At 45.9% G+C, this 26,997-nt stretch overlaps 2 protein-coding genes across 3 annotated transcripts in view; both read right to left on the reverse strand.

Annotated features, from left to right (window-relative positions):
- The window catches only part of si:ch73-335l21.2 (RING finger domain-containing protein), a 72,329-nt gene extending 71,952 nt beyond the window's left edge, over positions 1 to 377 (reverse strand). The window contains exon 1 of the mRNA XM_046320526.1: positions 265 to 377. The gene's annotated coding sequence lies outside the window, so the exon portion shown is untranslated. The remainder of the gene's footprint in view (positions 1 to 264) is intronic.
- A 761-nt stretch (positions 378 to 1,138) lies between these two features.
- si:ch73-335l21.1 (insulin receptor substrate 1) lies at positions 1,139 to 25,607 on the reverse strand. Of its 2 annotated transcripts, none has more exons than XM_046320522.1 (3): positions 24,956 to 25,607; positions 3,594 to 3,898; positions 1,139 to 3,425 (listed from the first exon to the last, which is right to left on the reverse strand). In XM_046320522.1, exons 1-3 carry the CDS (start codon positions 25,302 to 25,304, stop codon positions 1,770 to 1,772), a joined length of 2,310 nt encoding a protein of 769 aa, XP_046176478.1. In that variant the 5' UTR covers positions 25,305 to 25,607; the 3' UTR covers positions 1,139 to 1,769. The 2 variants fall into 2 exon arrangements, with proteins under 2 accessions (XP_046176478.1, XP_046176479.1); XM_046320523.1 differs by lacking the exon at positions 24,956 to 25,607 and adding an exon at positions 23,391 to 23,437.
- Positions 25,608 to 26,997: the final 1,390 nt, after the last annotated feature.

Raw genomic sequence — 26,997 nt, forward strand, 5'->3', positions numbered from 1 at the left:
CTCAGTTTCATTTGATTATGTAAAAGGCCACTGTTTCATCTGAATAATCTCGACAGCAGCAGCAGGACACAGCGATGGAGGTGGGAGAGAGAGAGAGGTGGCATAAGAAGAGGCTCAGGAGAGCAACCAAAGCTGCACACAGAGCATGACAGAGAGAGAGAGAGAGAGAGAGAGAGAGGAGAGAGAGGGAGAGAGAGGGAGGACATTTAGACTACTACCTAAATATGACAAAAGGAGCAGATGTGAAAAAACAGTTCATCTTACCTGTACCATCCTTGTTTCCGTTCTGATGCGTTCGCAGCTCCTCTGACTTGTAGAAGTCGATGCTGGCATAGGTGTTGAGGTTGGAGCCTACACTGCCCCCCACTCCAGCCCCGGACACCACCAGCCCGGCCCCCCCAGTCAACATGGACGAGTAGAGGCGAAGGGGGTTGGCCTGGACGGTTGAAGAACCGTCTAGGGCTGCATGAGGGTTCTCTTTGTTAGCCAAGTCCAAGTCTATGTAGTTGAGGCCTTGCTCCATGGATGACGTCTGGGCAGAGGGCAGGCCAGGCCCGGGATGGAGGAACTGCGAGGGGAGATGCTCGGCTGATGCTCCGTTTCCCCACAGCACGCCCTCCAACCCCAGACGGCGAGCCACAGCCTGGGCGTGCTCCGGGAAGAGGGAGGCGACAGAGGAAGAGATGGAGGATTGGGGAGGGAGAGAGGGGGAGGGGAGGAAGGTTTCGGAGCAGTGGCGTCTGCGGCCCTGGGCGTCGGCCCGGATCACTTTAGCGCCGTGGTCCGGGTTGGGCCCGGTTTTGGCCAGGGGGAAGTCCAGGCCCAAGGTGAGGACAGGGACTGGTGGCTTGGGGCTGGCTGGGGAGGGGGCTTTGGAGGAGGTGTTGTTGGACATGGAGCTGGCAATGCTGTTGTTGTTCAGGCTGAAGGCCATCTCTGTATAGTCCCCGCAGGAGGTAGGGGATTCTGATTGAGTCACCACAACGCGGGTAGTCTGTCTGTTTATCCTGGGCCCTGCTTCAGCCCCCTCGGGTTCCCCTTGTTGCTGAGGGGACACCCTGAGCACACCGTGGGCCTTGGGTGCCAGGGCTATGGAAGGGGGCGTAGGAGGGGTGGGGAAGGAAGGGAAGCCCAGCGGTGTCAGGGAGAGGGGCGAGGGGGACGGAGAGGGCCCCAGGTCCATGTTGACATACTCAGAGGCTGATGGTGGGGTGAGGGGTGTCAGGGGGGCAGAGGGGCTGCGGGAGAGGGGCAGGAACCCCGCCAGGCAGGACGTGGGCTGGTGTGAGGGGCGCTGGCTGGAACCGCGAGGGAGGGACATCCCATGTCTGAGTCCCCTCCCTTCCCCACCTCCGGGCCCTCCTCTGAACTGGATGCTCACATACTCCCCTGGGCTCTTGGGCTCCGGGTGGAGGGGGTTCTCACGGACCCTGGGGAGGGTGTTGGCTTTGGAAACGTCCACAAACAGGCTGACCGGCCGGGTCCTGGCTCCCCCTTGCTGGCCCTGCTTGGGGGCCGCCCGTCTCTGCTGGAGGAGCCCTATGTCTTTAGAGTGAGCTCCCCCACCTGAGGGGCCTGCTCCCTGGGAAGACCTGTCCTCATTCTCCCCTAGGCTCTCGCTGCTGGCCGAGCTGGAGGAGTATGAGGACGAGGAGAGGGACAGGTGGCGACCTTGGACCGCACCCAAATTGGGGTCTTGACGACCACCCACTGCCCTGCCAACCCCTCTACCACCACCGCTCCCATTGGGCCTCCTTCCTCGGCCGTCCTCAAAGTGTCCACCAGGTGGCGTGTGTTTGTAGGAGCGGGGCAGTGAGTAGTAGGAGTAGACCATCTTGGGAGCCTGCTGAAGGGGATGGGGGTCTGTCTGAGGGGCCTGCTGAATGGGATGGGGGTCTGTCTGAGGGGGGGTGCTCGGGGGGAGGGGGGCTGCTGTTGGCCGAGCGGGCGCTGATGGGGGACATGTTCATGTAGTCGCTGCCCGCCCGGCTGTCCGCGCTGCTGCTACCCACCCAGGCCCCGCCTGCCAGGCCACCACGCTGGTCCGGAGAGCAGCTGCTGTTGGGTGACATCATCATGTAGCCGTCTCCGGGAGGGGGCCGGATCTGTTGTGGCGGTGATACGCTGTTGTTGGGTGTCATGGCCATGTAGTCGTCCGCCAGCTTGGACTCGTCAGCAACCGAGGCGGAAAGAGAGTTGGTGAGGTTGACAGAGGGTTGGGTCACTCCTCCCGGGAGCATGGACATGTAGCCATTATCCCGCACTACACCTCCACCTCCACCCAACTCTCCAGCCACATCCAGGTACCCCCCTCCTCCCCCCTCTCCACCGGGGCTTATTTCAGAATCTCTCCGTGAAGAGGAGGTGGTGAAGGACTCCCTGCTGGTGCTTCGTGACATGATGGCGTAGTCGGCCGCATCCTCGTCCTGCTCCTCCTCCCCCCTGCGGGGCCGTGGGGCCAGGCGCTCCAGTGCCATGGGGGGCAGGGACGCCCGCTTGCTCAGCAGTCCCCTCTCAGCCTCACATTCCCGGCTGGAGGAGCGACGCAAGACCCTCTTGGTCTGGGCCTGGTGGGAGGTGGCTGAGCTGGATGCACCAGCAGGCAGACAGCCAGATGACGTGGCTCCACCACCACGCTGACCCATTAGGGTGTAGTTAGCAGCCTCATCGTCCAGGGGTTGACCGTGGCCGCCCGACCCGGCTGACCCTCCAGGCATGTTGGGGAAGGGGGCCAGGAGGGAGTGGGGGGATTGCTCCCCAGGGCTGGAGCCGTACTCGTCCGAGGAGCCATAGTCGCTGGGGGAGCCCGACACGGAAGCGTTGTGCGAGGGGACGCGGCTGTATGCACTGGCCCCTGCTCCACCACTCCCTCCTCCGGTCGCACCCACCACTATCCCAAACTCTGAGCCGTGGCCGGAGCTGGAGGAGAGGCTGGGGGCCGGGGAGGGGGATGGGGTGGAGACAGAGCGCATCAGGCCCATGGGGTTGTTCTTGGCCAGGGTGGGGGCCGAGCGGGCCGATTTGGACCTGAGGATGGGCGTGGTGGAGCAGGACCCGTTGGTAGTAAGACTGGAACTCTGCCCTACCCCTCCACACACACCTTCTTCACCTTTACTCCCGTCGCTGGCTGTGCGTGACCTGGGGAAGCTGTGGCGGGGAGTGGGCGATGCATTGGCACTGTTGCCCCCAGTTCCAGCCCCTCCAGGCGGCTCAGTGCGGGGCCTGCGGGTGAAGCCCACCTGGCTGGGGGGCGGGTTGGGGTGGTGGCGTCGCGAGGGGACGCTGATGGGGTTGGAGGCTGTAGCGCCCCCTCCTGGTCCGGAGTTGGACTGCGACTTGCTGCGTTGGCGGAACTCCTCGCTCAAGGCCTTCATTGCTTCCAGCAGGGTCTCATGCATGTTCTGGGCCACCACAGAGTCATCCACCTGCATGAGACAGAACACAGTTATACTCTATGGGTTCTCTTTTCCTTTAAGTTTAGCCAACATCAAATGGTCATGCATTAGGATGAATACACAGCTTGCCAATCAAAACACAGTGACCACTCAGAGCTGCAACCCCAGAGACTAGGCCTGTGTTACATCTCATCTCACCTGCATCCAGAACTCCCCGGGGCCCGTGACCGCGGAACGACCAACCTCCACGAAGAAGAAGTTCTCGGAGTGACCGCAGCGCCTCACATTCATCAGTTGCAGGACCACGGCTGCGGCGTCTGAATTAAGCTTGACGAAGTTGACCGTCTTCTCAGTCAGGCACAGCCGGTAGACGCCCACCAGGTTCTTGGCCTGGCCCAGCCCCTTTGGCCACACCTTGACCTGCCACACCTCCTTGAAAGCGGGGCCTGGGGTTGGTACACCGTAGTCCCCTCCCGGACCGGTGTCAGTACTAGCCACCTTACCTGGAAAGGAGGACAGAAGGGATGGATATAGAGGGGAGAGAGAGAGAGAGAAGTGTTTTATATAGAGATTGAGACAGGTAGGTGGATAGAGGGATAAAAACAGGTAGGTGGATAGAGGGATAAAAACAGGTGGGTGGATAGAGTGATAAAAACAGGTGGGTGGATGGAGGGATAAAAACAGGTGGGTGGATAGAGGGATAAAAACAGGTAGGTGGATAGAGGGAAAAAACCATGTGGGTGGATAGAGTGATAAAAACAGGTGGGTGGATAGAGTGATAAAAACAGGTAGGTGGATAGAGGGATAAAAACAGGTAGGTGGATAGAGGGATAAAAACAGGTAGGTGGATAGAGGGATAAAAACAGGTGGGTGGATAGAGGGATAAAAACAGGTGGGTGGATAGAGGGATAAAAACAGGTGGGTGGATAGAGTGATAAAAACAGGTGGGTGGATAGAGGGATAACAACAGGTGGGTGGATAGAGGGATAAAAACAGGTAGGTGGATAGAGGGAAAAAAACATGTGGGTGGATAGAGTGATAAAAACAGGTGGGTGGATAGAGGGATAAAAACAAGTAGGTGGATAGAGGGATAAAAACAGGTGGGTGGATAGAGGGATAAAAACAGGTAGGTGGATAGATGGATAAAAACAGGTGGGTGGATAGAGGGATAAAAACAGGTGGGTGGATAGAAGGATAAAAACAGGTGGGTGGATAGAGGGATAAAAACAGGTGGGTGGATAGAGGGAAAAAAACAGGTGGGTTGATAGAGGGATAAAAACAGGTAGGTGGATAGAGGGAAAAAAACAGGTGGGTGGATAGAGTGATAAAAACAGGTAGGTGGATAGAGGGATAAAAACAGGTGGGTGGATAGAGGGATAAAAACAGGTAGGTGGATAGATGGATAAAAACAGGTGGGTGGATAGAGGGATAAAAACAGGTGGGTGGATAGAGGGATAAAAACAGGTGGGTGGATAGAGGGATAAAAACAGGTGGGCGGATACAGGGATGGAATATAGAGATTCAAACAGGTGGGTGGATAGAGGGATAAAAACAGGTGGGTGGATACAGGGATGGAATATAGAGATTAAAACAGGTGGGTGGATAGAGGGATAAAAACAGATGGGCGGATACAGGGATGGAATATAGAGATTAAAACAGCTGGGCGGATACAGGGATGGAATATAGAGATTAAAACAGCTGGGCGGATACAGGGATGGAATATAGAGATTAAAACAGCTGGGCGGATACAGGGATGGAATATAGAGATAAAAACAGCTGGGCGGATACAGGGATGGAATATAGAGATTAAAACAGCTGGGCGGATACAGGGATGGAATATAGAGATTAAAACAGCTGGGCGGATACAGGGATGGAATATAGAGATTAAAACAGCTGGGCGGATACAGGGATGGAATATAGAGATTAAAACAGCTGGGCGGATACAGGGATGGAATATAGAGATTAAAACAGCTGGGCGGATACAGGGATGGAATATAGAGATTAAAACAGCTGGGCGGATACAGGGATGGAATATAGAGATTAAAACAGCTGGGCGGATACAGGGATGGAATATAGAGATTAAAACAGCTGGGCGGATACAGGGATGGAATATAGAGATTAAAACAGCTGGGCGGATACAGGGATGGAATATAGAGATTAAAACAGCTGGGCGGATACAGGGATGGAATATAGAGATTAAAACAGCTGGGCGGATACAGGGATGGAATATAGAGATTAAAACAGCTGGGCGGATACAGGGATGGAATATAGAGATTAAAACAGCTGGGCGGATACAGGGATGGAATATAGAGATTAAAACAGCTGGGCGGATACAGGGATGGAATATAGAGATTAAAACAGCTGGGCGGATACAGGGATGGAATATAGAGATTAAAACAGCTGGGCGGATACAGGGATGGAATATAGAGATTAAAACAGACCAACATGACCGCCGTGCCTCAGTTACGAGGGAATGTATAATAATAATATGTGAGGTGAAAGCACCACTATTTACCCAGCACACATGAACAAGCCTCCGCCGTTATGCAAGCTGTGCTGATATCTAGTGTTTTAGCAAATTCTGAACAATCCACAGCGGTTTGTGAGTCTGCTCTTCATGCAGCTGCATGTTTCAACTCGGTGGCCACACACACACACGCGCGCACACACACACACACGCACGCACGCACGCACGAAAAATTTAAACGGTTGAGGATTCAGGCACTGCAAAAGGACAATGACTGAAAACAAAAAGACTAGCCTTTCTTTTTACTGACTTGCAACGCCCACGGGGCGACTTCCTGCGGATTAGAGCTGGGCGATATTGACAAAAATCCACATCGCGATAAATTGTCTGAACTGATGTGATAACGACAAATAGAACAATAGGCACCACTGTTCTTTCTTATTATCCATCAAACTACTGTTACTAGTTGGATGGTTGTAGCCATCAATTGTCCCATTAACGATCACCCGCATTAGCAAACGTCTTTAATTACAAACTTCATTTCTGTAGAACAGGCTACTTGTTGTGAAGAACGATATCAGCAAAAATGCCTGCGATAAGTGATCGGTATGGTCGGGGTCGATCATTTACCATCCGTCCCGCCCGTCTCTGTAGCCCTTAGGACGACTTCTTTTCCATACACCTACCTGGTTGGCGTTCGCAGGTTTGAGACATTCTGAATACATTACAACCCCGTAGGAAAAAAAAATGGTCATTTACAGTATAAGGTTTGGTTACAGTAGTCCCTCATTTACAGGTCACTCACTGTAAACAGAGAAGACCACACTTTCCCCGAGACTGCGCTCACTTGGTCTAATACAGAACAGTGAAGTCCTCTGTTAATATCAGTGGTAGGTAAGGGGACCAGGACATGTGTTTAATAACGGCTTTCATAGATAAGAATGGGTGTCAATGAATCCTTCGCAAGCAAACGACCCACACTCACTTTAAGACTAGGCCTAAATGCTTAGATGCTTAGACTGATAGCTCTTAAGAGGCACCTCTGTCAACTTCAACCAAACACAAGAAAGCCCTTACTCCTCCATAGCTTCCAACATTATCATACTGGACTGTGCACGTGTGCGTGTTTGTGTGCGTGTGCATGTTTGTGTGCGCGTGCTCGCGCACATACATGAAGTGGTATCAATTAGGTGCGGGGGAAGCATGTGTTCCTCTGTCTCTCCCGTGCCTTCTGTTTAACCCAATAATCACAACCACGTGTATGGACAAAAACCTCCGGCACGAACGCAAAAACAAAACGACGACAGACTCGACCATCTGTTATGACTAACGTTTCCACTCCCCGCTTCCAAAACATTCAGTTGTGGCCGTGGAATGGGAAACCTGCGTGTGTATGTTCTTCTGGCTTTCTTACCGCTAAATGGATGATGAACCAGGACATCAAGGCACACCAGAATAGCTGTTATGCCAGACAGAGGAGGCTGGTGAGAGAAGCTGTCGGAAGACGGGCTCATTGTAATAGCTGGAATGGAATCAATGGTACCAAACACATGGAAAACAACGTAGACCATTGGCTGTGTACGATGCATGTCCTCTGCATTAGATGAGTCACTCTAAGCCAAGCATGAATATTGAATCGACCGCTGTCTGCGTGTGTGTGTGTGTGTGTGTGTGTGTGTGTGTGTGTGTGTGTGTGTGTGTGTGTGTGTGTGTGTGTGTGTGTGTGTGTGTGTGTGTGTGTGTGTGTGCGTGTGCGTGTGCGTGTGCGTGTGCGTGTGTGTGTGTTGTTGCCAGCTGCTTAAAGATTTACCACCAGAAAAATGTGTTTTGTAGATTTTGAGGCAGAGGGACTGAGACAGATGAGGGAATGCAGAGGGAAAACAAAAAGGTCCTTGAGAAAAATGAAAGCAGAAGTTAAAGAATGAATGAAACACGAGGAAGGAAAAGACGTAGACTTTCCGGGATCTACTGAGTGACGACAGAAACTTGACTTGAAGGGTAATAATGGAAGTCAAAATAGATCCGGCGTCCTTCCTTCACACTATTTCTCTCCCTGTCACCACCTTACAATCCCACTCCGCTGACCATCCTTCCCACGCACGGCCTCAGATCCCCAGGCCAAACACCGCTCAACCGTGTGTTTCTTTTATCCCAAACAACTCCTCAGCTATCCGCGAAGCTGCCCTGTGTTGCTTGTTATGAATACATCCTTAGAAATCAGCCGAGCGTCACGTTTCCCACTTCAACCCCACAACAGCCTTCTTTGATCTCGGGTCATGCAAGGCCACCGTTTTCCCTCCTACACCTGCTCGTGATACGCACGCACGGAGTGCACGTGCGCACGCGCACGCACGCCGTCTGCAGCAGTCAGAGCAGCCCCCTAGCTCAGTTAAACGCATCAGCTTGTCACGTGTGCTCCCTCTCCGGCCTCGTAGGTCACCTGGCTGTTCGTTAGGGTGCACAACGGTCGCCAGCGTTACGCGCATTATGACACTCACCTGGACTCCATGACCTCCTTAATTACCTGCCCGTTATATGTCCCTTCCTTTGGTTTCCTCCCCAGTCGTCATTGTTCCTGTTTTTCATGACGGCGCGCTGTTTGTGTTTCTTGTTTGGCTCATTTATTTATTTGAATGTATTTCGCTCCCCGAACGTGCTTCCCGACTCTCTGCGTACATGGTTCCACCGCTGCACTTATCGTCGCCTTAAAAGTGGCCATAATATCCATCTCAGCTACCCAACCTGCCATCGTACCAACCTCTTTCAGACGTTCCAGAAGGAGGAGGTGTACAGAAGTGTGTTGACTTCTAGATGTGACTGGCTGTCCCCTACGGGACCTCTCCCTGGCAGTGTGTTACTAACAGAGCCAGTGGTGGAGAAAGAGCAAGGCCTTTAGCTCACGCAATGGAAACCCAGTGGGGTGGCCGTGCAGTCTGCTCCAGCACAAGGACAGAGGGACAGGGGTACATAACACTGCACACGAGCTTAGCCCTCACGCACACACAGCGGTCATTTCCCAAAGCCCTCAGCAGCGGTCTTGATGATTCACAAGACTACAGGATGGCGAAGACAGAGTCAACGTGACCCTGTGCTCCTGGGCAACAAGGAGCACCTCTCTGGGTGAACAGTAGACGGTTCCAGCTAGCAAGACAACTGTAGGGCAACCTTATCGCAACATTCAGCTTTTCCACGTGGCGAGCCTGTGGCTACAGCCAAACTGCAGGATAAGTAGAACACTTTCTACTCTATTCATATAGCCCATCGTTTCTGCACCTCAACCTTACGGAAACACTCAGTTCAACATGTGATTAATGGATGTAACACACTGCAGTTTGAACGCACTCTGACACACTACTCTATTCATATAGCCCATCGTTTCTGCACCTCAACCTTACGGAAACACTCAGTTCAACATGTGATTAATGGATGTAACACACTGCAGTTTGAACGCACTCTGACACACTACTCTATTCATATAGCCCATCGTTTCTGCACCTCAACCTTACGGAAACACTCAGTTCAACATGTGATTAATGGATGTAACACACTGCAGTTTGAACGCACTCTGACACACTACTCTATTCATACAAGAGAGGTCACGTATTATAAGCCAACTACAACCTTATCACAACGTTCAGCTTCACGTATGGCTACCACCAACCGCAGTGCGAAGTCCAGAACGCACACACACACTCCACACTGCACTATTCATGCATACTGTATTAACTGCGCCCTTCTCTACCCCCTCAAGACGAGTATAAGCATATACAGTAGACTAATAGATCTTGCTGGGAATCTCTCCACAGGCCATTATATGACTTACGGTGTGATTATGACTCGTTGGCTCCAAGGCACTACGGTGTTCCCCCGGCTTCCTCCTGCTCCAGCTCAAGCCCGGCCTTTACTGGGGGTCGTAACAGCTGTTTGTCCTTTGCACATGAACCTGTGAGGCTGCTAGCCGCGCGCGAGCGCGCGCGTGCGTGCGTGCGTGTGTGTGTGTACAGTTGAAGTCGGAAGTTTACGTACACCTTAGCCAAATATATTTAAACTCAGTTTTTCACAATTCCTGACATTTAATCCTCGTAAACATTCCCTGCCTTAGGTTAGTCAGGATCACCACTTTATTTTAAGAATGTGAAATGTCAGAATAATAGTCGAGAGAATGATTTATTTCAGTTTTTATTTCTTTCATCACATTCCCAGTGGGTCAGATGTTTACATACACCCAATTAGTATTTGGTAGTATTGCCTTTAAAATGTTTAACTTGGGTCCTAACTGATGTCTTGGGATGTTGATTCAATATATCCACATAATTTTCCTCCCTCATACTGCCATCTATTTTGTAGCAGTGGCTTCATCTTTGCTGAATGGCCTTTCAGGTTAGCGTTCAGGCAGCGTGGTCCCATGGTGTTTATACTCGCGTACTATTGTGTGTACAGATGAACGTGGTACCTTCAGGCGTTTGGAAATTGCTCCCAAGGATGAACCAGACTTCTGGAGGTCTACAATTTTTCTTCTGATTTCTTTTGATTTTCCCATGATTTCAAGCAAAGAGGCACTGAGTTTGAAGGTAGGCCTTGAAATACATCCATAAGTAAACCTCCAATTGACTCAAATTATGTCAATTAGCCTATCAGAAGCTTCTGAAGCCATGACATAATTTTCTGGAATTTTCCAAGCTGTTTAAATGCACAGTCAACTTAGTGTATGTAAACTTCTGACCCACTGGAATTGTGATAGAGTGAATTATAAGTGAAATAATCTGTCTGTAAACAATTGTTGGAAAAATTACTTGTGTCATGCGCACAGTAGATGTCCGAACTGCCTTGCCAAAAATTAATAAGAAATGTGTGGTGGTTGAAAAACTAATTTTAATGACTCCAACCTAAGTCTATGTAAACTTCTGACTTCTACTGGATATAAATCAAGTATTTAGTTTTTTTTAGGTTTAATACATTTACAAACATTTCTATAACCCTGTTTTTGCTTTGTCGTTATGGGGAATTGTGTGTAGATCGATGAGGAAAACAACACATTTAATCATTTTTAAAATAAGGCTGTAACGTAACAACATGTGCAAAAAAATCAAGGGGTCTGAATACTTTCCAAATGCACTGTACAATTAATTACCTGTAAGGTCAGTCAATCAAGCAGTGAATTTCAAACACAGATTCAATCACAAAGACCAGGGAGGTTTTCCAATGCCTCACAAAGAAGGGCACCTATTGGTAGATGGGTAAAAAAAAAAGCCGACATTGAATGATCATGATGAAGTTATGAATTACATTTTGGATGGGGTATCAATACACCCAGTTGCTACAAAGATACAGGCGTCCTTCCTAACTCAGTTGCCGGAGAGAAAGGAAACCTCTCAGGGATTTCACCATGAGGCCAATTTTGACATAAAAACAATTAGAGAGTTTAATGGCTGTGATAGGAGGAAACTGAGGATGGATCAACAACATTGTAGTTACTCCACAATACTAACCTAATTGACAGAGTGAAAAGGAAGCCTGTACAGAATATAAATATTCTAAAACATGCATCCTGTTTATAACAAGGCAGTAAAGTAATACTGTAAAAAATGTGGCAAAGCAATTAACATTTTGTCCTGAATACAAAGTTTATGTTTGGGGCAAATCCAATACAACACATTACTTAGTACCACTCTCCATATTTTCAAGCATAGTGGTGCCTGCATAATGTTATGGGTGTGCTTGTAATCGTTGAGTACTGGAAAGTTTTTTTTATGGATAAGAAGATGTGTGATGTATGGTAGGATTCAGTAGTGTTGCATAATGTATATTTTATTTTATTAGTCTATTTTATTAGTCAGACGCTGTAGTGAAGTTGAGGGTTTAGTTTCTCAACTTTCATTTGACCAAAAAGTGTCTTTAGGTTACATTTAGAACCTATTTTTTTGGTGTGAAGTAGCCTACTGTACTGTACTGTACGTAAGATCATTTTATGAAGTAGCCTACTGTACTGTACTGTACGTAAGATCATTTTATGAAGTAGCCCTACTGTAGTACCGTACTGTACGTAAGATCATTTTATGAAGTAGCCTACTGTACTGTATGTAAGATCATTTTATGAAGTAGTACTGTACGTAAGATCAGATCATTTTATGAAGTAGCCTACTGTACTGTATGTAAGATCATTTTATGAAGTAGCCTACTGTACTGTACTGTATGTAAGATCATTTTATGAAGTAGCCTACTGTACTGTACGTAAGATCATTTTATGAAGTAGCCTACTGTACTGTACTTACGTAAGATCATTTTATGAAGTAGCCTACTGTACTGTACTGTAAGATAATTTTATGAAGTAGCCTACTGTACTGTACTGTACGTAAGATCATTTTATGAAGTAGCCTACTGTACTGTACGTAAGATCATTTTATGAAGTAGCCTACTGTACTGTACTGTATGTAAGATCATTTTAGATCTATTTTATAAGATCATTTTATGAAGTAGCCTACTGTACTGTACTGTACGTAAGATCATTTTATGAAGTAGCCTAGCTACTAAGATCATTTTATGAAGTAGCCTACTGTACGTAAGATCATTTTATGAAGTAGCCTACTGTACTGTACGTAAGTAAGATCATTTTATGAAGTAGCCTACTGTACTGTACGTATGTATACACTGTACTGTAAGATCATTTTATGAAGTAGCCTACTGTAGATCATTTTATGAAGTAGTACTGTACTGTATAAGATCATTTTATGAAGTAGCCTACTGTACTGTACTGTACTGTAAGATAATTTTATGAAGTAGCCTACTGTACTGTACTGTATGTAAGATCATTTTATGAAGTAGCCTACTGTACTGTACGTAAGATCATTTTATGAAGTAGCCTACTGTACTGTATGTAAGATCATTTTATGAAGTAGCCTACTGTACTGTACTGTATGTAAGATAATTTTATGAAGTAGCCTAAGATCATTTTATGAAGTAGCCTACTGTACTGTATCATTTTATGAAGTAGCCTACTACTGTACTGTATGTAAGATCATTTTATGAAGTAGCCTACTGTACTGTGTACGTAAGATCATTTTTTAGCCTATGAAGTAGCCTACTGTACTGTATCTGAAGTAGCCTACTGTACTGTACTAAGATAATTTTATGAAGTAGCCTACTGTACTGTATGTAAGATCATTTTATGAAGTAGCCTACTGTACTGTAAGATCATTTTATGAAGTAGCCTACTGTACTGTAAGATCATTTTATGAAGTAGCCTACTGTACTGTACGTAAGATCATTTTATGAAGTAGCCCTACTGTACTGTAGTAGCCTACTGTACTGTATGTAAGATCATTTTAGATCATTTTATACTGTACGTAAGTAAGATCATTTTAAGTAGCCTACTGTACTGTGTAAGACTAGCCTACTGTACTGTACTGTACTATACGTAAGATCATTTTATGAAGTAGCCTACTGTACTGTATGCCAGATCATTTTATGAAGTAGCCTACTGTACTGTATGTAAGATCATTTTATGAAGTAGCCTACTGTACTGTATGCCAGATCATTTTATGAAGTAGCCTACTGTACTGTACTGTATGTCAGATCATTTTATGAAGTAGCCTACTGTACTGTGTAAGAGATCATTTTTACTGTACTGTGAACTGTAGCGTAAGATCTACTGTACTGTACTGTATGTAAGATCATTTTTTTATGAAGTAGCCTACTGTACTGTATGCGTAAGATCATTTTAGATAGCCTATTTGCCAGATCATGAAGTAGCCTACTGTACTGTACGTCAGATCATTTTATGAAGTAGCCTACTGTACTGTACATAAGATCATTTTATGAAGTAGCCTACTGTACTGTACGTAAGATCATTTTATGAAGTAGGGCTGGCGCCCCCCCCCATCGCTTTTTGTGGATTTATACATTCCAATCTCATCAGATTCATGGAGGGGATCGATATATGTGAGTGCTAGGCGTAAAAACGTTATCTCTCCTAGTTTCGCTAATGCACTCAGCTAATCACTGAATGCTAGAGCTGGCATGGAAAGATCCTTCTCCCACTAGGCCTTGTTTCATGCTGCTGACCCCAGTGCCCTAGCATGCCACAACACTCTAAAATATGTCACTAAAGAAGCCAACAAGCTGGACATCTGAGGCCTGAAGTCCCTTCGTTTCTTCGTTTACCATCTTGCCTGCTCGGCTATCTCTCCCCCTCAACTCTCGCCATCACCCTGAGTTACCAGTGCGGAGAGACACTGGACAGCTGTGTCTAGTGTGTGTGTGTGTCTGTGTGTGTCAATAAAACCGTGGGTCCCCTCCAAAAAGTATCTCCCTTACTGCCGAGTGTCCCAGTCTGTTTCCTCTGCTCCCCCACTTCTCCTTCCCTCACTCTCTTTCGTTCCCACTCCCTCATTATCCCTCCCCCTCTCTCCTGCCCCCCCCCCCCACCCCTGGAAGAAACACAACACGTGCACAACACCACCACCTCCCTAAGGCTCAGTTCGCACATATGGTTTGCGTTATGAAGACACGCACGCACACAATTATCAGCGAGGCATCCAGATTTGTCATCGCTAAAGCACCACATGAAAGTGAGCGTGAAGGTTAGCTCGCGTGCCGCTCGGTCTTCACAACAGCCGCGTCAACCTGGCAGCCATCATCAAAGAGCGCCACGTCAAGGCTCTTGTGTGCTCACAGACCACTGACGTATGAAGACCGCGCTGGAGGAGGACACCCACCAGGTGCATACCACAAGAGGCGGTCTATGCTCGTCTCCTGGTCTTCATCACTCAGCCAAAAGCACAAGATAAGCCAAAAGTAATATAGCAGAGGAGGACTACCAATAGAATTTACTGGAACCTGTCCAGTTCTCTCCATGCCAGTGCAGCTGCAGAAGTCCAATTCATTCACCACTGAGATGAACCCATTGACCTGGTCCTGCAGCAGCGTGCGGTGAGCCTCTGGTTAGCCTATATCATGTACTATCAACCAGCAGATCAATATCGCCATGAAAAGGTTTCTATGCATAAACGTCCTCTGCTCACAGCTGCATCGCGCCATATGGACACTCATCGACGTGATCGATTGTGTTCCTCTCTCAGCCTTTCCCTCATGTCAATCAAATGATTGGCCACGTACCGACTATCCTTGGGATAAATCGCGCTTGTTGCACATATAACATGCATATGAAGCACGTGTAGGGGATTTAAATTGATCACTCTCAAGCCTAAATGTCGAGCCGAGCCTTCGGGCTGACGTTTTACAGTAGCTGACTGTTGAGAGAGAACATGGGTCTGTTGCGCAACAGGGGATCTACCTGCCCAGCAAAACACGGGCAGGTTGAATGAAATTACAGGGTGTTAATGGGTTTCAACTATTTTCTGCATAGGAAATGACCCCGTGGCCCTGTGGCTAACGTGAGAAGGAGGAGGGAGGGTCCAGCTCACAGTGTTTACTCAGGCAGCATCCCAAATGGTGCCCTATTTCCTATGTAGTGCATTACTTTTGACCAGGACTCTGGTCAAATGTAGTGCACTACATAGGGAATAGGGTGCCATTTGGGACACAGGCCCCGGGTCTTAGCGGCCAAAATAGCTCTAGGCTAAGCTAGCTCTTGGTTCACACCCACCATCCTGTTGTCCCCGTCCGGCAGCGCCGAGTCAGGCCGACCCGGACACAACAATTACGGTCTAATTAGGGAGATGAGCAGCAGTTTAACTGGGTTTAACGTTTAATCGCCTCCCCGGCCGAGGCGGCCACCAGTGAGGTCCGGATCATACCGCCTGCCTGGATGACTGGGAGACTGGCTGACAAGGGCTGGATATAAATACTACACTACAGCCATGCCTTGGGATAAGTGTATCCACATGGGTGAAGTGGTGTCTTGGCTTGCACTGATATAGAGTCAGAGTATTAGATAACAGTCACGTCTGTTATTTGAAGTGAAAAGGGAACACTGACTGTAGATCAGTGCTAATATGGGGTTAGTGGATCATACACCAGTGAATATATCTGTGGTTCATGTGAGGCCAAAAGGGAACACTGACTGTAGATCAGAGCTTAGTAGCTGTTTATCATCGAGACAGACCTGGAAGGGCCTTTGTTCTGGGTTGTGGCTTGCTAGTTGTGCTTGACACTATAGTTTAATGAGCGGTTTACCTCCTAGTGTGTGTGTGTGTGTGTGTGTGTGTGTGTGTGTGTGTGTGTGTGTGTGTGTGTGTGTGTGTGTGTGTGTGTGTGTGTGTGTGTGTGTGTGTGTGTGTGTGTGCGCGCGCGCGCGCACAGTGCCCCTGCCTGACTTAACAGTGCTGCGTATCTCATCTCTCATCTCCAGTTTACACTGCTTCATTGTTTACTAGGGCCAACAACAGTTCTTGAGGTGCCTTGTGAGCCAGAGGACTTTATTTGCCTGGCAAACGATGATGCTCCATACTTCTAATACCCTACTTCAGCCTTGATACACTCCAGTGAATATAAATAGTTTGCTAAATAAGCCTCTCTTACAGCTTGATACTGTGTTTACTGGCCATATGGCCCCCCTGGACCCAGCTGAACAAATAAAGATCTCCATATCTCTCTCGGTCTCTGTATGGCAGCTGGACTGTATTTGTGAAAGTTACGGGTTAGCAGAGGGAGGGAGATGGCCTGCGAGATATTAAGATGAAGGCAGTCCCTGGTTGCTCCAGGTGAGTTTCCCAGAACCCAGCACGGATAGTGTGTGTGTGTGTGTGTGTGTGCGTGTGCGTGTGGGCTACTCATGGTTACAGGAAATCCCCCAAAGTCCCCACAAGGATAGTTGAAATAATAAAATTCTCCCTTGTGGGACAAAGGATATTTTAAGCTTATGGGTAAGGGTTAGGGTTACAATGAGAGTTAGGGGTTAAGGTTAGGGTTAAAATTAGGGTTAGGGGTTAAGATTAGGGTTAGGGGTTCATTTTAAGTCCCCACAAGGATAGTAAAACACATGCCGTGTGTGTGTGTGTGTGTGTGTGTGTGTGTGTATGTGTGTGTGTGTGTGTGTGTGTGTGTGTGTGTGTGTGTGTGTGTGTGTGTGTGTGTGTGTGTGTGTGTGTGTGTGTGTGTGTGTGTGTGTGTGTGTGTGTGTGTGTGTGTGTGTGTGTGTGTGTGTGTGGAGAGAGAGAATGCATTTCTCTCCATTGTAGCCCCTGTTCTCACATACACTGCCAGTAATAATGTAGCATTGTGACGTAATACTGTAGCGACCTCTCAATGTGTCAGCTTTGGCTCAAAACCTCAGTTCAAGCCATAGCATGTCACCAAGCACTGCTCCACACCTGTAGGATCAAGGAGACTGACATTACTTGAAAGTGGCAGCAGCACAGTATTTGCTCGACTGAAAAGGTATCTGGGTGGGTGTGAATCCCTCTGCCCTCCCAACTGTACAAGTGGGGGTTCACATTACCCCCATACACTTTCAGCTTACTGGACGGAAACCCCGAAGACTAGATGGTCACGGACACAGAGACTCCGCCCATTTTCCTAATGGCATCATTTAAAATGGGTGGAGCTTGTTGACGACTCTTCCAAGCACTGTATGATATACCCGTTTACTCTATATGGGTTGGAATCCCAAGGGTTGTGTGTGAGTGGGTGTGCACACAAGGTGGCCTCATACACCTCGAAAATTATTTTGTCAAACGTCTGCATGAAAGAGATGGAAAATGTTGAAACCGCATGAGCTAGACCTTATATGCAATATGAGCCGTATGGGTGTAGATTGATGTAGCTGGCTGGCGCTGGGGTTGACTGAGAAATGTCTAAACTTCAGACCAGTCAGAGAAAATAGATTTATAACACAACACTAAACAAACAGGAGGAGAGGGTGGCAGCAGTCTGAGCAATGTTGAGTTAAGCTGTCATTCAGTAACAGAGAATTCAGTGACACAATTGACACAAGATATGCCAAAAGACAGATGTCAAAATGTTTGACCAGACGAAGAGTCGACAGGGTCGTTTATTTGGTTTGCTCTCCCGATTGTTTATTGGCTGACAACTACAGAGAGTGAGAAACACCCCCTCTCCTCCCTCTCTTCTCCCTCCCAGCTCCCGGTCTCCCTAATCTGGCAACCACATCCCATACCCACTCCATGCATAGTGCTGTGTGTGGGGGAGAAACTGTTGACATAGATCCAGGATCAGTGAGGCCTACAGTGACTTCAAAAAGTATTCACACCACTTGACTTTTTCCACATTTTGTTCTGTTACAAAGTGGGATCAACGATCTACACAAAATACTCTGTGAAGTGGAAGAAAAATTCTAACATTAATATATCTTGATTTGATAAGTATTCAACCTCTTGAGTCAACAACTCCAGCTAAGATTTGGCCTTGTGTTTTAGGTTATTGTCCTGCTGAGAGGTGACTTAATCTCCCAGTGTCTGGTGGAAAGCAGACTGAACCAGGTTTTCCTCTAACATTTTGCCTGTGCTTAGCTCCATTCCGTGTCTTCTTATCCAGAAAAAAACCCTGCCAGTACTCAACGATTACAAGCACACCCATAACATTATGCAGGCACCACTATGCTTGAAAATATGGAGAGTGGTACTAAGTAATGTGTTGTATTGGATTTGCCCCAAACATAAACGTTGTATTCAGGACAAAATGTTAATTGCTTTGCCACATTTTTTACAGTATTACTTTACTGCCTTGTTACAAACAGGATGCATGTTTTAGAATATTTATATTCTGTACAGGCTTCCTTTTCACTCTGTCAATTAGGTTAGTATTGTGGAGTAACTACAATGTTGTTGATCCATCCTCAGTTTCCTCCTATCACAGCCATTAAACTCTCTAATTGTTTTTATGTCAAAATTGGCCTCATGGTGAAATCCCTGAGAGGTTTCCTTCCTCTCCGGCAACTGAGTTAGGAAGGACGCCTGTATCTTTGTAGCAACTGGGTGTATTGATACCCCATCCAAAATGTAATTCATAACTTCATCATGATCATTCAATGTCGGCTTTTTTCCTTTTACCCATCTACCAATAGGTGCCCTTCTTTGTGAGGCATTGGAAAACCTCCCTGGTCTTTGTGATTGAATCTGTGTTTGAAATTCACTGCTTGATTGACTGACCTTACAGGTAATTAATTGTACAGTGCATTTGGAAAGTATTCAGACCCCTTGATTTTTTTGCACACGTTGTTATGTTACAGCCTTATTTTAAAAATGATTAAATGTGTTGTTTTCCTCATCGATCTACACACAATTCCCCATAACGACAAAGCAAAAACAGGGTTATAGAAATGTTTGTAAATGTATTAACCCTAAAAAAACTAAATACTTGATTTATATCCAGTAGAAGTCAGAAGTTTACATACACTTAAGTTGGTGTCATTAAAATTTGTTTTTCAACCACCACACATTTCTTGTTAATTTTTGGCAAGGCAGTTCGGACATCTACTGTGTGCATGACACAAGTAATTTTTCCAACAATTGTTTACAGACAGATTATTTCATTTATAATTCACTCTATCACAATTCCAGTGGGTCAGAAGTTTACATACACTAAGTTGACTGTGCCTTTAAACAGCTTGGAAAATTCCAGAAAATTATGTCATGGCTTCAGAAGCTTCTGATAGGCTAATTGACATAATTTGAGTCAATTGGAGGTTTACTTATGGATGTATTTCAAGGCCTACCTTCAAACTCAGTGCCTCTTTGCTTGAAATCATGGGAAAATCAAAAGAAATCAGAAGAAAAATTGTAGACCTCCAGAAGTCTGGTTCATCCTTGGGAGCAATTTCCAAACGCCTGAAGGTACCACGTTCATCTGTACACACAATAGTACGCAAGTGTAAACACCATGGGACCACGCTGCCGTCATACCGCTCAGGAAGGAGATGCGTTCTGTCTCCTAGAGATGAACGTACTTTGGTGCGAAAAGTGCAAATTAATCCCAGAACAACAGCAAAGGACCTTGTGAAGATGCTGGAGGAAACAGGTACAAAATTATCTATATCCACAGTAAAACGAGTCCTATATTGACATAACCTGAAAGGTCACTCAGCGACGATGAAGCCAGTGCTCCAAAACTGACATAAAAAAGCCAGACTATGGTTTGCAACTGCACATGGGGACAAAGATTGTACTTTTTGGAGAAATGTCCTCTGGTCTGATGAAACAAAAACAGAACTGTTTGGCCATAATGACCATCGTTATGTTTGGAGGAAAAAGGGGGATGCTTGCAAGCCGAAGAACACCATCCCAAACCGTGAAGCACGGGGGTGGCAGCATCATGTTGTGGGGGTGCTTTGCTGCAGGAGGGACTGGTGCACTTCACCAAATAGATGGCATCATGAGGGAGGAAAATTATGTGGATATATTGAAGCAACATCCCAAGACATCAGTCAGGAAGTTAAAGCTTGGTCGCAAATGGATCTTCCAAATGGACAATGACCTCAAGCATATTTCCAAAGTTGTGGCAAAATGGCATAAGGACAACAAAGTCAAGGTCCTTCTGTAGCTCAGTTGGTAGAGCATGGCGCTTGTAACGCCAGGGTAGTGGGTTCGATCCCCGGGACCACCCATACGTAGAATGTATGCACACATGACTGTAAGTCGCTTTGGATAAAAGCGTCTGCTAAATGGCATATATTATTATTATTATTGGAGTGCCCATCACAAAGCCCTTACCTCAATCCAATACAAAATGTGTGGGCAGAACTGAAAAAGTGTGTGCGAGCAAGGAGGCCTACAAACCTGACTCAGTTACACCAGCTCTGTCAGGAGGAATGGGCCAAAATTCAACCAATTTATTGTGGGAAGCTTGTGGAAGGCTACCCAACACGATTGACCCAAGTTAAACAATTTAAAGGCAATGCTACCAAATACTAATTGAGTGTATGTAAACTTCCGACCCACTGGGAATGTGATGAAAGAAACAAAAGCTGAACTAAATCATTCTCTCTACTATTATTTTGACATTTCACATTCTTAAAATAAAGTGGCCTAAAACAGGGAATTTTTACAAGGATTAAATGTCAGGAATTGTGAAAAACTGAGTTTAAATGTTTTTGGCTAAGGTGTATGTAAATTTCCGACTTCAACTGTAAGTATTCAGACCCTTTAATATGAGACTCTAACTTGAGCTCGGGTGCATCCTGTTTCTATTGATCATCCCTGAGATGTTTCTACAACTTGATTGGAGTCAACATGTGGTAAATTAAATTAATTGGACATGATTTGGAAAGGCACACACCTGTCTATATAAGGTCCCACAGTTGACAATGCATGTCAGAGAAAAAATCAAGCCATGAGGTCAAACTAATTGTCCATAGATCTCCGAGACAGGATTGTGTTGAGGCACAGATCTGGGGAATAATTCCAAAAATATTTTGCAGCATTGGAAGGTCCCCAAGAACACAGTGGCCTCCATCATTCTTAAATGGAAGAAGTTTGGAACTACCAAGACTCTTCCTAAAGCTGGCCACTCGGCCAAACTGAGCAATCGGACGAGAAAGACGTTGGTCATGGAGGAGACCAAGAACCCAATGGTCACTCTGACAGTGCTCCAGAGTTCCTCTGTGGAGATGGAAGAACCTTCCAGAAGGAGAACCATCTCTACAGCACTCCACCAATCAGGTCTTTATGGTAGAGTGGGCAGACAGAAGCCACTCCACTTGGAGTTTGCCAAAAGGCACCTAAAAGACTCTCAGACCATGAGAAACAAGACTCTCTGGTATGATGAAACCAAGATTGAACACTTTGGCCTGAATTCCAAGCGTCACGTTTGGAGGAAATCTGGCACCATCCCTAAGGTGAAGCATGGTGGTTGCAGCATCAAGCTGTGGGGATATTTGTCAGCGGCAGTGACTGAGGGACTGGGAGACGAGTCAGAATCGATAGAAAGATGAACGGAGTAAAGTACAGAGAGATCTTTAGTGAAAACCTGCTCCAGAGCGCTCAGGACCACAAACTGGGGCGAATGTTCACCTTCCAACAAGACAACGACTCTAAGCACACAGGCAAGACAACGCAGGAATGGCTTCGGGACAAGCCTCTGAATGTCCTTGAGTGGCCCGGACAGAGCCCCGTTAGAACATCTCTGGAGAGACCTAAAAATAGCGGTGCTGCAACGCTCCTCATCCAACCTGACAGAGATTGAAAGGATCTGCACAGAAGAATGGGTGAAACTGCCCAAATACAGGTGTGCCAAGCTTGTAGTGTCATACCCAAGAAGACTCATGGCTGTAATCGCTGCCAAAGGTGCTTCAACAATGTACTGAGTAAAGGGTCTGAATACTTATGTAAATGTGATATTTCCGGTTTAAACCTGTTTTTGCTTTATCATTATAGGGTATTGTGGGTAGATTGATGAGGGGAAAAAAACAAAGTAATCCATTTTAGACTAAGGCTTTAATGTAACAAAATGTGGAAAAAGTCAAGAGGGCTGAATACTTTCTGAATGCACTGTATGTGGGACACAGAGATGAGGTAGTTTTTCATGTTAAACACTATTATTGTACACAGAGTGAGTAAATGCAACTTATTATGTGACTTGTTCAGCACATTTTTACTCCTGAATGTATTTAGGAGCCATGACAAAGGGATTGAATACTTACTGACTCAAGACATTTTTTTATTCATTTGTAAAAATAAAAAAAATCTAAAATCATAATTCCACTTTAACATTACGGGGTGTTGTGTGTAGGCCAGTGACGAAAAATCTTAAAATTCAGGGTCTAACACAACAAAATGAGTAAAATGTCCAGGGGATGAATACCTTCTGAAGGCACTGTATGTAACCTATTGCATATAACATATGCACGGCAGGTAGCCTTGCGTTTAAGAGTGTTGGCCAGTAACTGACAGGCTGCTGGTTTGAATCCCTGAGCGGACTAGGTGACAAATCTGCCGGTGTGCCCTTGAGCAAGGCACGTAACCCTAATTGCTCTGGATAAGAGTGTCTGCTAAATTACTCAAATGTAAATGTAAACATATGCATAACATATTGTTGCTGTTTTTTGTGCCCAATTGGTTACAGTTAGGACTGGAGTAGGGAAAACTGATCCTAGATCTGTACATTTACATTTTAGGGGGAAAAAAAATACTTCAAAAACCCCACCTCAAACCTGTATCTCCAACAGGCCGTTTAAAAAATGCTCGCTATTTTCTAATCGAGTAGGATATCATACTCCCGAGGGGAGATGAGCTGGCCAATCACCATTCTAGAGCAGGATGAGCTGGCCAATCAACGGTCTACTCGCATGAATAATATTAATGACTGGTATATGCCCACACCATTCTGTTGTTGGGGTACACACACACAGAAAAGATGCTTTTTAATTATAGGCTATATTTCATAGAAACACTGGACAGTTACTTTAAGGCACAGGTTAACCAAGTCAAAAGACGTCCAATTATATGTCAACCTCTTGATCACCGTTACCTGTGGAGAATGTTTAAGACATGTTCAACACAGTAAGAGGCTTCTGCTTTTCCCTCTTGTTGGTTGCGGCAGCACCTACTCCCCCCCCCCCCTCATTGTAGTCAGCTCTTTTACATAACATAGGCCAGCAGGTCAGCTGTAAGTACCTTGAACCCAAGATTGCATCATGTGTCCTCCCCACCCCCGTCACCGGTCTATGAGCTTTCTTTCCCATGGTGAGACTGCAGGGGGAAAAAACGGGTGATTGCGGCCACAGTCAGCCACTGGCTTGATAGGTTTGTTTGCACAAAAGGTTTGCTCAACTGCTGATATCAAGGGGGATTTGAAAGCGTGTATGAATTGAAAACCGATGCCTTTTGTTACTGTATGTGCATAATTGCAAATGTGAATAAATAATAACCAAAATAACTCTGGAAGGGAAGATGAGTGTGCCTATTGGTACTTGTGCACACTACACAGGTATCCAACCATATGGATCTCGTGCAAACTTGTTCATGCTGTTGGTTTTGCGTGTATCCTCTACTGTGATGTCTTGGCAAATATTGTCATGCCAGCAGAAAATAAAACATACATTTAAGCAATAAGGAACGATGGGGTGTGGTATATTGCCAAAATAACACACAAGGGCTGTTCTGATGTACGACGCAACGTGGAGTGCCTGGATTTACAACCCTTATCGGTGGTATATTGGCCATATATCACTAACCCCATTGGTGCCTTATTGCTATTATAAACCGGTTTCAAGTGTAACTAGAGCAGTAAAAAGAAATGTTTTGTCATACCCGTCTGATACACCTCGGCTATCAGCCAATCAGCATTCAGGGCTCGAATCACCCAGTTTATAATTACATCTGAGTAATTTAACAGACGCTCTGGCGCAATGGACAGGGTTGACTCGGCAAAGGAAGAAGCGGGAGAGAGGGTTGGCTGTAGGACATTGTCTCCAATATAGCCTACTCTTGATACAGGCAACGTTTTAATGAAACTACTTGCTTAACCCGTCTCTAAACCCTGTACAAACCAGAAGCTTTTGGACCATATGTGAACTTTTGGCGCAAGTAGACTATCTATATGGGTGTGGTGGAAAAGTATGATTATGTTCTCAGGGTGTTGGCAAGGATAAGCACACAGCGCAACTTGGAACATACGATTTGCCGTTTCTGGGAGACCTTGGCTAAATATAATTATTATGCAAAGAAGTATGCACTGTAATTTTACATCATATTTAAATGCTGGTCCATAGGCAGCAACACACATTAATAAGTACAGTAACCTACCACACACTAATATGGACATGTTTTGACATCACTCTTCTTTAAAACGCAAAGAGCATGTCTCAAACTATTACGCTAAAATCGTGTGCCGACATGTTTTAAAACATCGCTGGTAGTGAGCAGTGGGACGTTCCTCGCTGCTGACGAGCAATGTTAAGTTACTCCCGTTATGCACATTTCTGGATGTCCTAAAAATAGCCTAATAACAATAACCATATATATATATATATGAAATGCCTAATAACAATAACCTAATAACAAATAGCCTAATAACATTGACAGACGTGGTATATTAAACCAGCACGTGTCGTGTTTATAAGCTGCATTTGAGCAAATTGCTGCAGTGGGCTACATCGCCACGTTCAGATGTAATACTATGGCCACTTCGTTATAACGATAGGCAGCCATATAGAGCTCGTTGTAGTTTGCTTACTTACTTTTGCATTGCAGCTCCACCATGGCCTGATACCATTCGTCCTGGTCCGCCTCGTTTTCTGCCGCGATGGCAAAGCTCTCCGCCCGAGTGTACAGCACTAGCATGTGCTTGTTCTTGGCATCAGCCCGCTTATTGATGTTGAAACACGTCTCCAGCACCAGGGCTTTCTTGGGGACGGGTGTCTTTCCTCTGAATTTCTTCTCGCTCTCGTAGTATTCGAGCCGGGCCGGGCCCCTCTCCGAGGCCGTCCGGAGCACGAAGTATCGCCGGTGCATGGATTTCTGCTTGCGGAGATAGCCGCTCTTTCGAACGTCCTCGTAGATTTGCGGCTCGGGTGGTTGGCTCTCCATTGCGCTCGAGTTACCTTGTTTTTCTCGAACCTAAACTTAATATTTTCAACTCAGCAAAAACACTCTCGCAAGTTCACTGTAGAGGGTACTTCAAACATCATTTTGTGCCGTTCCCCTCCCTCCCTTTAACGCATGTATGCAAGGGAGAGAGGTCCTCTGGTCCAGTTTAGTCTTGTAAAAGATTAGCTAAATATCCCCTTCCTTTCTCGTTGCAATAACTACCTTGTTCAACTCAGCAGTCTCTCCTTTAGTTTTCTGCACGAACACACTGGCGAGCACATTCGGCAACTGCGCGAAAGCGCCTGCTACTACTGTGTAGTAGTGATGAGTCGTTCGCGAACGAACGGCTCTTTTTGGCAAACGTTGGGAACCAAATCGCATCTCGTGAAAGAGCCGTTCATTTGGCTCCCTGATTTGCATACTACTACTATTACTACTGCTTTTACAACTAAGTTACACAATCATTATCTGAAGATGGAGGATTTCTGAATGCAGAAACAATAAATAGCGGTCATTCTGGTCCACTCTAATTTGTGCAGTGCATTAAAAAAACGTTTTGCAGGCGATCTAAACAATTTGGCTAGGTAACAATGTAGTTGAACTTGCATATCACGATCTCACATAGGGTAATGGTAATGTACTATTTTGTCTTTGCATTGGAGATTTGCCATTTGTTTCGTGGTTCTAGGTCGATTTTCCAGCAGTTTCGACGAAGAGCCGTTTGGGAGGCAAATTATGCGGCTCTTTTAAACTGAACGGAGCCAAATGATGCGGAATGCACATCGCTACCATTTAGCTAGTAGGCAGAGCGCTTTAATCCTGTAGTACTGTAGTACTGTAGCTGCAGCAGTGTACGGACTACTTCGCTGTAACGCTGTCCCCTCGCTTAGACGTGGAGCTACTATGAAAAGTTGTCAGTCAACACTTGTCCATAGTATGTGAGATCATTTAAGAGGGAGAGAGAGGCAGAGTATACAGAGAGAGAGAGATAGAGAGGGAGAGATTAATTCGAATCGAATTAATTCCCGTTTGGTTCTTAGAGGAATGCCTATGTGTTCTTCGGCCAATATTGTGGAATTTGCTAAGTTATTTTGAAGATCACACCGTGTGCTGCACGGTTGAACGATTGGGACATTTCATAACAAGAAATACAACACTCAAGACTCAACAGAAATGCAACCCTCATCAAAGTGCATCCCGATGATGGAAACTCTGAGCACATTTGGCTTGATTGAACTTTTCAGTTGAATCTTTTTACAGCTGTTGGTGCGATCGATTGAACTGTAAATGGGAACATTTTACATGATGTTTATAGACATAATGACATGATTCAGTCATGTGAATGTATTATTTATGAATATTGTTTATTGTATTATTTTTAAGTACACATAGTTAATAATTATAACTAGTAGCCTAGCGATCCATCTTTATTTTCATTATTATATTGTAGATGTAGAATTATGCAATATGGCCCTACCTTCTTGCCCGTTGTGCTGTTGTCTTTGCCCAATAATGTTTCTACCATGTCTTGTGCTACCATGTTGTTGTCGAGTTGTGTTGCTATCATGCTGTGTTGTCATGTGTTGCTGTGTTGCTGCCTTGCTATGTTGTTGTCTTATGTCTCTCTTGTCGTGATGTGTGTTTTGTCCTATATTTATATGTTATATATATATATAATTTTATTTTAAATCCC

The sequence above is a fragment of the Oncorhynchus gorbuscha genome, linkage group LG21, assembly GCF_021184085.1.
Source record: "Oncorhynchus gorbuscha isolate QuinsamMale2020 ecotype Even-year linkage group LG21, OgorEven_v1.0, whole genome shotgun sequence".
Lineage (NCBI taxonomy): Eukaryota > Metazoa > Chordata > Actinopteri > Salmoniformes > Salmonidae > Oncorhynchus > Oncorhynchus gorbuscha.